General features: G+C 42.8%; 1 protein-coding gene across 4 annotated transcripts in view; it reads left to right on the top strand.

Moving 5' to 3' along the window:
* The window catches only part of Vcan (versican), a 104049-nt gene that overhangs the window by 76131 nt on the left and 15534 nt on the right, over window positions 1-12384 (top strand). For all 4 annotated transcript variants that reach the window (XM_003479467.5, XM_063245299.1, XM_063245301.1 and 1 more), the window contains 2 exons: window positions 2726-2884; window positions 4830-4912. In XM_003479467.5, coding sequence (XP_003479515.2) covers window positions 2726-2884; window positions 4830-4912 — 242 coding nt within the window. The remainder of the gene's footprint in view (window positions 1-2725; window positions 2885-4829; window positions 4913-12384) is intronic.

Raw genomic sequence — 12384 nt, forward strand, 5'->3', positions numbered from 1 at the left:
TTGGACAGTAATGCTTATCAGGGTGGAGGTGTGAAGTGTGGACAGTTTCCTAAGGCTGGACAGCTGTGTATCAGAGGTGTTGAGAAAAATCACCTGAAGGCGTAAAAAGATAGATTTCAGTGTAGCTGTCACAGTGATATTTTTGGCTTCTGTGGTCATGCCTATGAGCTCAAAGACTCTAAATCTGAGTCTTTGTAATGGCAGCAACATTGTTACCAGTGACACACATCTGCATTTTATGAATTCTTTTGGTAAAAGACAAAAAAATACTTCACGATAATCTGAGTTTTAATGACAAAACCTAAAAAGAAAACCAAACAGAAGTCATTCAGGCAGACAGCAATCAGAGTGCATAGAAGACTTCTTTTCTTATATTTGAAACTAAAGCTCTGCTAGATTCTGTTTCTTTTGTGTGCTGGATCAAGCCCAGGATCTTCAACATGCTAGGCAAGCACTCCGACACCGAGCTACAACCCCAGCACTAGAATTTTAAACTGTGCATCTTAAAATACACAATAATTTCCAGGGTTAAGGAAAACTATGGTACTACAATACCACAGTATTGACTTTGGCAGTGAAAATGTTCTAAAATTTATTTCCAACTCTTGTTCTTTTTAAAGTAAGCTCCTCAGATAGGGAGATCTGTTTTCTGCTCCCTTCCCATCCCAGTTTTGAATTCTTCTAAATGAACTTCCCGCAAAGAAAATTACTGTCCATCGGACCAAAACATGCTTCACTATGGAAACCAAGTGCTGATTCTGTACCAATCATCTGGCCGCATCCTGCTGCTGTCCTGTGAGGTTGGGTGATCTCTAAACAGCACTTTAATAAAGCCCAAAATTTCCAGTGCGCATTATTCAAAACAATTAGTCAACAGGCTGTAACTAAACAACGGGCCTAATAGACTAAACTGCAGTGGGGATGGCTCAGAGATAAGCGGCATCTGTTCTGAGGGGTAAGAATGCACGGCTCTCTCCGGATGCATATGCTCTTACAACTAAGGAAATAAAAAAGAGCAAATACTGCAGCTGGAGAGTGACAGAGCACAAAGCAGGAGGCTGCTTGTGTTTTAATTTGGCTACCAAAACTAACCTCTGAAACCTTAAATGGAATCGGTTGGTTTTCATTACAATTAGTAAACTCAGAGAAGATAGCATGCTCGTTACATCAGCTGAAAGGTCTCCGTGGGGTCTAAACCCCTACAGACCAGGCAGTTTTGCTAGTTTTTGTAAGTAACTATTTCATTATATTTGTGAGCTGTAGTTGGTGAAAGTCCAAGTCATTGCCACTGATCATTATTTAATAATCTACCTGTGAGTAAGTAAATTTGAGGGAAAACTGCCAATAAGAATACACTACTATGAGGAAAGCTATTTTCTTGAGACTAGCCCAAGAAAAAGTACAGCTAAAGATTACGGCAAACACAAAATTTAAAAATATTTGAAAATATTTTCGTCTCATTGGGATACCAGTTTTGGGATGCTTATTTCAAATGAGAAAAACAGACACACATACAAAGTAGGATCTGCTCAAATTTTTAAATTCAAAAATTTAAATTTTTAAATTCAAAAATTCTTAATAGAATTAAGAATTGATGCAATTGGACACATTGCCATTAATCTCTCTCCTTCTTGCTACTTTCTGCAGCAGCTCTGGAGTCCTCTTTCCTGAGTGTCTTCAATTATGCTGCCCTGGCTGGCTTGATTCCAAAATTAATTCAGAACACCTTCCTCTCTTGATCATTTGATTTGACTCTGAAGAAGAGCCGGAAGTCGCTGGGTGCCTGATCCAGTGAATAAGGTGGATGAGGCCACAGCGTCATGTTTTTACAAACCTGCCTTTCCGTGGATGGCAAACAACGGTGGCATTCACTGTATTTTTGTTCACATGTTGTAAAGATACTCCCATAAGAGGACTTGCGCATCTACTTCAGAAAATAGCTGAAACAGTATGCTAAGCATTTTGGTAGCATGGGGAACATTCTAGGGGGATTAGTGGCAATGTGTCTCCAACTGTAATCAGCTTTTAAAATGTAAACATCCACCATATATTTTGATCACACCTTGTGTGTGAATAATTTGGTGAAAGGGGGCGTGGTGATTTGCAGAATCTAGGCTGTTCCATTTTTAATAAAAGCCTATGCATTTGCCCTGGGGATATGCTGTTTATAATCTGTTTATGAGAAGCAAGAGAGCACACATTTTAGCTATTTCCCCAGAGCTGCCTACTCTGAGTTTTTCCCTCTGTGTAAATCCCACATGACAAGAGTCTGTGGTCTGCCAGCTGTCCCTCTGGTTGGTGGCAAAGGACTACTTCCAGAGCCTTTGAAGTCATTATGCAAATAGAGTGCTCCTGATCCAGTTAGTGGAATTCTTATCTTATCACTCCCCGTTCTCTTAGATAAGTTGTGCAGGTCAGGAATTCACTCCAACTGCTCTCCAGGTTTTTATGCAGACAGTACAGCCTGGGGGGTTCCGCCCGACTGGCTTGCATCAAGAACACAGCAGTTAGATGTTGTCCTTCTGTGACACTCCAGCCTCCCACTCCAGCGGAATCCCCAGGGCTCACTGTATGATGACCTGTTTATCATTGGACCTCTTTCACGAATCAGGGCTTCAGGAATTGGTGTGGATGTTGGCGTGGCTGTCCTGTCTACCCTTGCGTTGGGGAGCCATGTGTGAATGGTGTAGGTGAGTGTTATATGCTCGCACCTGTCTCTTCCCAGATACTGAGACCTGTGACTATGGCTGGCACAAATTCCAAGGGCAGTGCTACAAATACTTCGCCCACCGACGCACATGGGACGCAGCTGAGAGGGAATGTCGTCTGCAGGGAGCCCACCTCACCAGCATCCTGTCGCACGAAGAGCAGATGTTCGTGAATCGTATGTACCAGACAGACTTGAGTTTCGTCATTCATTCTCACCATGTTTTTAGTTTTCTCTGAACCAGGAAAAGAGCAGTGGCTTTCTCAGTCATGATGCAGTTGACTAAACCCGTCCTCTGTGAACTAGTTAAAGCCAGTGTGATTTACCTAGTTCTCCACTGTGGGAAACACTGCTCTGACACATGCAGGGATTGTGTAGTCTGGCAACTGTAATGGACGAAATGGTTGGCAGTGAGTTGAATCATAAGGAATTGCTCTTTTTTTTTTTTTTTTAACTTAGAAAAATGGCCATTTCTGACAGCATGGTAAAATTCCATGGTTACCTTCCTGGTCTTTGTTTTGAATCTTTGCATGTGTTGGCTAGAATTGAAAATGAAATGAAAGAGGAAGTTACTTTTTGTCCAGCTGATTAAAATCGAAGTGTGAATAGCATCCTAATCTTATCTTCTGGTTCTCCTCCAGGTTTCTATTTTAGACCAAAGAAAGTGAGCTACATGTTAGGAACAGGAATAGATGGAGATAAAAAAAGCTAGTGAAACCAAGGGGCAGGATTGTTTAATAACTTCTTATACTTTAGTTAAGAGGGCTGCTATTTTGGTTTTTCTTTGTACTGGAAGTTGAACTCAAGACTTTGTACGTGCCAGGCAGATACTGTGCTGCTGAGCTGCATTCCCAGCCCCAGGGCTGCTGGTTTTTACAAAGAAATTTGTAGAACACTTTCACCTACGAGCCCCTGTGCAACTCTGAGAAACATGTTCCTGTGGTGTTGCCTGCCTTTCTGAAGTTTACTAATTACAAAGTTAATGCTTTCATATTTTGGCCATTGTCTTATCACATGGTAGAAAGATATTTTTGAGGATAGTGTTTCAAAATTTTCTGGCATAGGTGTTTGATGTTTAAAAAACTTAGGTTTCCAAAGTGAGGGAAGAATGGGTCGGTCCCAATGTCTGGGAAATTTTAGTGAGTCGTTGGATTTTTGCCAATGGCATGGATTAACATGAACAGAGTAAGTTAAATGAAAAAATGCACTTATGAGTGAATATGGGAAATATTCAATTATAGTAAAAGGCTAGGGAAATTATTGTGTACGACTAATAGTTTGAGGTTGCTAAGAGTTTAAAAATTGTCTTTATAGTTCAGAGTACACTCGCAGAACAACAGAGGCTAGGAGAAATTTTTTTGTTAACAAGCAACTAAATAAAATTCCAGTTAAAAAATAAGATGCGCCATCACTCTTAAAATACTTTAGTATATTCATCGGTATGTGGGAAAGGTAGGAAGCATACTGATATAGGGAAATGAAATTCCCAACCTACCAGGTCCTCCAGTATGAGTTCCTGTTCTCTAAAATCAAATAATGAGTTTTAAGAACAGTAGAGGTTAAGATCAGAATATATTTATTGAGAGACAAAAGCTTCTAAGAGAGTGAGATAGATGGGGTCTTGAGTGGGTTGCCAAAGCCCACCTATTTAGGGACTTTTATAGAGCAAATCCATGAGGCGAAGCAGGTCTAAGCTGGGGAAAGGTATGGGAACTTACAAGGTGGATGTAAGGTGGAACGGAACTATGGTTAACCAGTAAGATTAATTGCTCAGGTAAAATTGATTAAATTGGGGACAAATGAGGAATCGAGTCGTATAGCAGGTGGGCATGCTTGTAGAGAGCAGTGAGTCTTCCCTAGAGGGTTGGGATAGTGACTTCTGGCTTTCTCAGGGTAACAGAGACCCATTTAGAAAATCAGCCCTTAGGATGTGGGTGCATTTGTTGGGTCTTTTGTCTTGAGATCTGGCCTCCAGTGAGAGGTATCTGTCTCCCCCACAGTGGCAAGGTATCTGGGCTTCAGCACTGGCTGCTCTGAGGACCCAGCCCTGTCTGACTGTCTATAATATTTCTGTCTAGCTCAGTTGCCTATAACAATGTCTGCATTTTTCCTCATCTTTTAGGTGTGGGCCATGATTATCAGTGGATCGGACTCAATGACAAGATGTTCGAGCATGACTTCCGCTGGACTGACGGCAGCACGCTGGTAAGATGCTGACTGAAAGATGCAGTTCTGGGGTCTCAGGGCTGCTGCGAGCCCTTTGCGTTTGACAGAGGGTGTGCTGGCAGGGAAACAGCTTCAAAGACTGGCTGAAGTTCTCTCGCTGAAATAGAGCAAGGATACAGAAATATTCCAAAGGAGCTGATTGAATCACTGATGTTTTCTCCCGTAGCTGCTGATCCCTTCAAAAGAAGGGTAGCAAATTTCTATTGAAGTGGAAAACTAGACAATGAGAACGGTCTTGTGTCTGTCTTTCAAGCAGTTATCTTCTGCTTTTTAGAGCTTTGAAGCTAAGAGGACGAGGATAGATGTAGAGAAAGGCCTTGAAAAATACCTTCGAGTCACCTGCAGGGGGATCTTGGAGTTGTAGTGAAGCTGCTTTGAATTGCTTTTAGTAAACACAAATGGTCTAAAGCTTTGGAGATAGTCTGGGTATGACCAGCTAGGCTGGTGGTATGTAGTGCTGACGTCCACTGGGATGACCAGCGAGACTAATTCAAAATGGTTCTCACACTTGTTATGGCAAAACTTCCAGCAGCTGAATTTCCTGAATGTCCCCAGTTAATTCTTACATGCAAGCAATACTAGGATCCACAATGCTGGTTAAGATGACAGGTGTAAAGTGAATCCTAAATTGGATGGACACATGGAGATCAAATGTAAGTTTTAGGTCCTTTGCTGTGTGTGTGAATTACTTAGGTCCCTTCACTGACCATCTCCCACTGGTCAGGATTTAATGACTTTGGCAAAACATAGGGTTCATCCTGGAACAGAAGCCAAAGTAATCTTTGCCTTTGGAAGTTGTCCTCCACTTAGGGAGGCTTCCCTGGGGTCCTAGGGATACATTCCTCAGTTCGTCTGTGTCCAGGCATCTACTGAATTCATCTACATCACCTGCTTTAAGGTAAAGGAGGGGAAGGTCAGTTAGGTTGAGCTCTTTGTCCAGGGTCACAAAGCTGCTAACTGGAGAAGCCAGCCTTGAATTCACCGAAGCTGTCTCTCCTTGTCTTTAAGGAGACAAGGTGTCTCCTTTTCTTTAAATACAATATCACGTACTCTTCTTTTGATTTGAGTAACTGAAGATCTGTTACTAGATTTCACCCATCGCTGCTGGTTTGTTTTCTTTGTGATTCCTCTCTGTGTTTGTTCAGCATTCTTTGTCATTCAGATTTTGTAAGGTCTTTGAAAGATGGAGAAAAAGTAGGAAGAGTATATTGTCTATAAAGTATATTTCCAGTAAGATACAGGAACCACAGCCTCCGCATTGGCGACCCATTTCCTCTAGTTGTCCCAGCTAGATGTTGATGTGTCAGCAATTCTCACACCTGTACACCTTCATTTTGCTTTACTGGGGGCTCCTGTCTATGACAGAAGCTAGAATGCCCAATGCTCAAGGCACCATTGCTGCTTGGTCTCCCAGGTCTGGGCCACTACTTATCTCCCAGTGTACCTATTGGCTAGATTTCAGTATGTTCCAGCCCAAGCTCAGTATGTCTGCATCTGACCAGTTGGAGTGCATGCAGAGGCTGTGATGTCACCACACACTGACCAGACTAAACCAAATTTCAGCCCCTTTCTCATCTGTTCTTAGTTATCCAGAACTGATTTGGATGTTTGCATTCTTAGCGCATGTGTGTTACTAGATGTTTATTCTGATCTCTGTGTTAGCAGATCACCTCTTCAGAGAGGGCTCCTTCCCCTGACTTATTTCTCACACTGCCTAGGACAGTGCCTTGTCCCTTAGCCTGAGAGCTTGGCTAAGGAGACTGAACATTGGCTTCTGCTGGTATTTAGTAGGGCATCTGTTCAATATCTCCAGGAGGTTGTCTCCTGCACCAGACTCATACAACAGTTGTCATTTCTCCTTGTAAGAGGAAGGCAGGTCAACTGTCTTTGATCTATGTCCATCAATTTTTAATGGAGACACAAAAATCTTGCGAAAGAAATAATTTAATCACTATTTCCTGGAGTCTGGACTATGCCTCAGTTTGGTAGGTGAGCAAGCATGAGCTTTGCACTGTCTGAAAGGAAATCCTGGTCTGCCTGTGAAGGTGAAGCAGGAGGTAAGATCCTGGGATACAGACAGCTGTGCCCCTAACTAGGGCCGCTTCTGATGGAAGCCTAAGGACCAGGCCTGTGCCCAGTCGGAGAGAACTTTAGGGTGGAGAAGGCAGGAATCAGGTCTGTAAACATGCAAACTGTATCCTGGGAAGGAACAAGGGCATCCAAAGAAACTCGGCCAGCCCCTGGCTTCTCCTTCCTTCGCTCTTTGTACAGAGTCAGCGTGCTAAGGAGTATCCCCGAACTCTGACCATTTGGGAATAGTAGTGACCATCTGCCTTGCAGCCGGTCTCCCTCCCATCTGACTGATCTCTGGCCCACTTTCCTGCCTTTGAATCCACCCTTTCCTCTGTCCTTGCCTTTTGGAGATGGCCTAGGTGTCTCTGAAACTCGTTTGTAGTTTTGTTCTATGGTCACCGTCCCTTAACAGGTTCCATATGTGCGCCAGCCTTGGAATAAAATAGTCTCCTTTGTCTTGCCATTTACTGAGTTTCTTATTTTTGGGAATATTCCCAATAGTTGCTCAAGTCTTCATTGTGGTGTTTATGCTTGAAAATGGTGTGAATTTGACTAAATGCAATTTTAATGATTTCATTTACACTTTAGAGTGATTTCTCCTCCATACCCTTTCCTCCTCCTTCTCCTCCTCCTCCTCCTCCTCCTCCTCCTCCTCCTCCTCCTCCTCCTCCTCCTCCTCCTCCTCCTCTTTTGTATGACAGCCTTATTTAAGCTTGTGCATGTTGGGAGTTAGAGCAGTATTAAAACAAAAAGAACTTTTAAAATTTACCTTATATTTTTGTGTGATATTCAGTCTTACCATTCAGGCAAAACCAAAAGTTAATGTTAGGTCTGTTTCTTTTACTGAAATAATTAAACATTGGTTCCAATAAACTTGCAAAATAATTACGTCATATTTAACATGATTATGCTCTATATCTGGATTAATTCCATGCATCAGTTTATACTAAATTAATAATGTTGTTTGGCTCAGTCATCTAAATGGCCTTATTCTTTAGATTGTTTCTGATTCATTCCACATTATTGGCCTCTACAATTGGATGTTGATATAATTGATAAAATGCCAAATTCCTTTTTCTGTTATATTTTGAAAATCTCTTTCATTGTTTACTTGGGGCATTTGCCCAATTGATTTTACAAAAGTGTACTCCTGGATAAAATCGTGTTGAGCCTTACCCTTGTGATTTATGTTTAGGTTGGTTTCTCCAACCTAACACATTGCAGTTTTCACTTAGTCCCCAGTTTTCTTCCAATCAGTTATTCTTTAACTCAACTATTGATTGATAAGTAACCGCAAAATACACCTAGAGATTTATGAGTGATGCACACTTCACTTGAGATTACGTCTCTTGTCACCAAGTTATGTCTTCAAAGAGATTAAGTTAAACCATTCAAGTGAAACACATTAAAGCTGTAGAACTCAAACAAACTTTCTTATCTGGTGTCTGTCCTGTTAGCTGACTTTTAAGCTGCCCCTTTGCCCAGCTGCTAAATGAGTGGCTTGTCCAGAGTGTTTTCCCTCAACTCTATTCCCAGGGTCAGGGACTTCACCTCCCTGGGCTGTGAACTCTTGTTGCCCAATGTTTTCCTGCTGCTCTTGGTATAAAATCCCAGCTATCAGCCTGAGGACAAAGCCCATCGGCTCCTCGGACTTCCTGAGCCAGTGCATCTCGAAGAGCGTTTCTAGAGTGAGTGTGACCTCTCGCTCTTGTGGAGCTTCGAATATCTCGCCTCAGTGCTGAGCATGTTCTCGCCTCTTGCTCTGATTTCTTTTGAGGACATTCAGATACCCTGCATGGCCAAGAGCCCTCTCCCTCCAGGAAGTCTCCTCACAGTCCCGTCTTCCGTGTTCTCTTTGTCCTCTTCCCATCCAAGCATCCAGTCCTGTGGAGCTGACGTCCAGAAACTTCTAAGGCAGGACTTACCTTCCATCTCTGTATTTCACCACCCAGTAGGGCAGTTGTTGTAAAACAGATACCTACTCAATAGTTTTGCAAGAACCAGTGATAATCCTTATACCTTCACAGCTCACTTACCTTTTGGATCCATTATGACCACACGAAGTCTTTGGGCGCCACCTCTTTGTGACACTTCTTGTTAATCCAAGTTGAACACTCTGTTTACATTTGTGCCAATGTGAGAACATGGAAGCAAAGGGAAATATTTTCCTCAGGATGAAAGATACATAGCTGAGCATGCAAGAGGCAGTGTCCAGAGGAAGGCTACTGGAAGTGCTCACACCGTGTCCACGGTTGTCTTGGGAACCCTCTTGTAACCAGTTTTTGGAAGTTAAAAATGGATAGCACGCTCTCCTCCTCTGCCACCCAGGCTTGTCCAAGCAACTTCAGGAAAACAACAATTTGGGGACTATTTTTTTCTTCTCAAATAAGCACTTGTTTAGCCACTGTATTTCCTGTGGAAAAATTACCTTGAACAATATTATTATTTATATCTAAAATCTGGTTAAACAAGTAGGAAGGAATAGTCACCTTTGGATGCTATCAACTAATTTTATATTTAAGAATGCGTGGCACAGAATCCTCCACCTGCTTCAAGTTGGACAGAGACTCACCTATTGATCCCTTGTGCAAGATTAACCACTTCAGTACAAAGGAAACCAAGCATCAGGAGATATGTAGGAATTTCTCTATCACTACACATCCTGTTAAAAATCATTTCCGGTGTTGCGTTGTGTTTTATTTTGTTTTGACTAAAGACCTTGAGATGGCCATGGGACAGCACAATGAAAGACACAGCAGAATCTCTTAGGTGCCCAAATCATGCTGCTTTGTGTAACACAGCTCTCTGTGAGTGATGTGAAATCAAACTCTGGACCTCGGAGATTGAAAACTGTTGTCATCTCGCTCCCCACTCTTGGACCCCCGGGGATAAAATTCTCAAGGGGATTCTCCGTGCTCTGTGTTGTTCATGTCTCTCCTCCCACAGGGACCAACACCCAGCTGTGGTTTCCTCATCCCTAAGTCTGCTGTTGGGAGGCATCAGAAAGGCCTCTTCAGGATTCATCCAGAATATTCTAGAACAATCTAACATTCACAGATTCCTAAGTGTTATATAGGCCAGCTCTAAACAGCTCATCTTGCACCTTGGTCACTGTGGTGTAGACAACAGAGGGGTAACTGGCACGTAATTACTTGTACAGTTTTCCTTGGGTGCTTTCAACTCCTACTTACTGTGAAATGGAACTGAATCTTGACTTTTTTCTCATCATGATGAGTAAGGTCCAGTCCTGGCGAGTGGGATCCCTGAGAATTTCCTTAACACCACTCCCTTCCTCCACCAGGGGCTAGAGTTGATGTGGAAGAGTGGTCCAATGGGTGTGGGCTTGACTTTAGAGCCAGAGGTCCTTTATCTTCTTCTTAGAAATAAATGTTATTCTGTCAAGCAAATTATTGTGAGAAAAACCAACTATGAAAAGATAGAAACCATAAAGAATTCAGGAAGAGACATAATTCAGAAAGAGCCTCTTAGTGAGGGACGGAGAAAAGGGGTAACAAGTCACTGGCTGCAGACCATTATTCTTCTGCTGTGTTGTTATTACCCCCCCTGTAAACTCAGAGTTCTTGTCCACCTTCCTCCCCAGATGTCCATGGAGGAGAATCGGGGTTGCTACCTAGTCCTGGGTACTCTCAGCTGGTTTGGAGGTTTCTGCTGGTCTGCAGCCCAGGACTTGAAGAAAAACAATGCAAAGCAGAAAAACTTAACTGCTTTTTCCAACCTTTCACCAGCTAGCAGAGAGGATTTGAGGTGGTGCTGATGCAGATGGGCAGTGTTTGGGGAGGGGGTGCTGGTGACCTTGGTGTTGGCCATCCTGTGTCGGCACAGGCCTGGGAAAGTCAGGCTGTTTCCCACCTGAAAATGCACCATGGTGTCCCTTAATGTTTTGAAAACTCTACACCTCCCTCCAGAGCCCATAGGGTTTAAATTTTCTACCTGAACATCTGGGAGGACCTTCTCTAAATGACTCACAGCTGTGGTGTGGTTTTCCCTCCAAGTCCAATGCCACTCCTCCGTGAACAAGTCACACTGCAGATCGATATTAATTTAATTATAGTAAACATCATAGTCTTCATTATGTTCATCTAAAAGCCAAGAAAAACATAGGTCCTTTCCTCCTTATTTACCCCCTTCCTCATGAGTGGAGGATTTTCAGATTCCTTATTACCTGACAGCACTGAGTTCTTACTGAAAGTTTTTACTTGTGCTGTGATTTAATTTGAGTTTTGAATCTATATGGGAAAACTTAGGAGCCCTAGAATAGCTCTAGGACCCAAAACCTTCCTCTCTACTTTGCTGTTTTGGGGGTTCAGATAGCTGGCAATGGGTTGAACAGTTGGAAAAACAGTCTGTATTTACCCCGGGAAAATCATTTCACAAAATCATGCTGTAAAAACCAACAAGGAAAAAAAAAGTGGGGGGAGAAATTTTATCAATGTAGTGGTTCCAGGGACGGTTTACACATAGTGCTTTATGAAACTTTAGGATCCCATGCAGATGTTTAAATTTAATCACTAATTAGTTTAAGGCAAAGCATAACCATGAAGGAGGCCAAAAAAGACTAGGACAAATCCAACGTCTTTTGGCATTTTCTCTTTGTGTTTGTATCATTGGCGCAGCATGGCTGAAGACCTGTGCAGACAAGCTGCAGAGAAGGAGCCCATTGGCACCGATCTTTGCAGCGATGAAATGCAAGTTGCTGAGGGGGGTGTGGACCCCATGAACACGCTGTTGATAACTGCTGCTCTGTAGCGCAGTGAGCTCACACTATTACACAAGATTAGTGCTGTACTCAGGAATACGTGAGCCAAGATCCAGAGACCTCCACATAGTTTTCCTTCCCTTCAGCACAGGGGTGGCAGGATCCAACTCTGCGCTGCCAGGAGAGTGTGGAGACACCAAAACAAACGTCCCTTTCTCCTTTAAAACAAAGCTGCTCTTTTCAGTTGTGGGCCAGTGAATTACCCAGTTTAGCTAAAAGACAACAGCAAAATCATAACCCCCCTGAAGACATAAACAGAGAGGACCCAGAACAGAGAACAAGGAGCTGGAGAGGGAATATCTACCTCACAGGGCACTCATTGCCCTGAACAAGTTAAATAAAGTGAAGGTAACCATACCCTACAGACTGCAGACAAATGTCTCTGTGTACCCTGGCCACCGGGGGTGCAGAAGGGGTCATCTTAACGTTACCAGATGTTTTGATTTCTGTAATAAGCAGCTCTCATGCCCTTTTCCAGATAACCATTTGACCAGTTTACTGAAAGCCTGGGGCTGACTCGGTGCTGGTCCTGAGCTCCTTATTTAGTGAAAAGCTAGTTTCTTATCAGCATGTGTCTCAGAGTCCTGGGAAAGTGCTTTCT

Source organism: Cavia porcellus, unplaced genomic scaffold (genome assembly GCF_034190915.1).
Source record: "Cavia porcellus strain 051 isolate PalLab524CR breed Dunkin Hartley unplaced genomic scaffold, mCavPor4.1 scaffold_2, whole genome shotgun sequence".
NCBI lineage: Eukaryota > Metazoa > Chordata > Mammalia > Rodentia > Caviidae > Cavia > Cavia porcellus.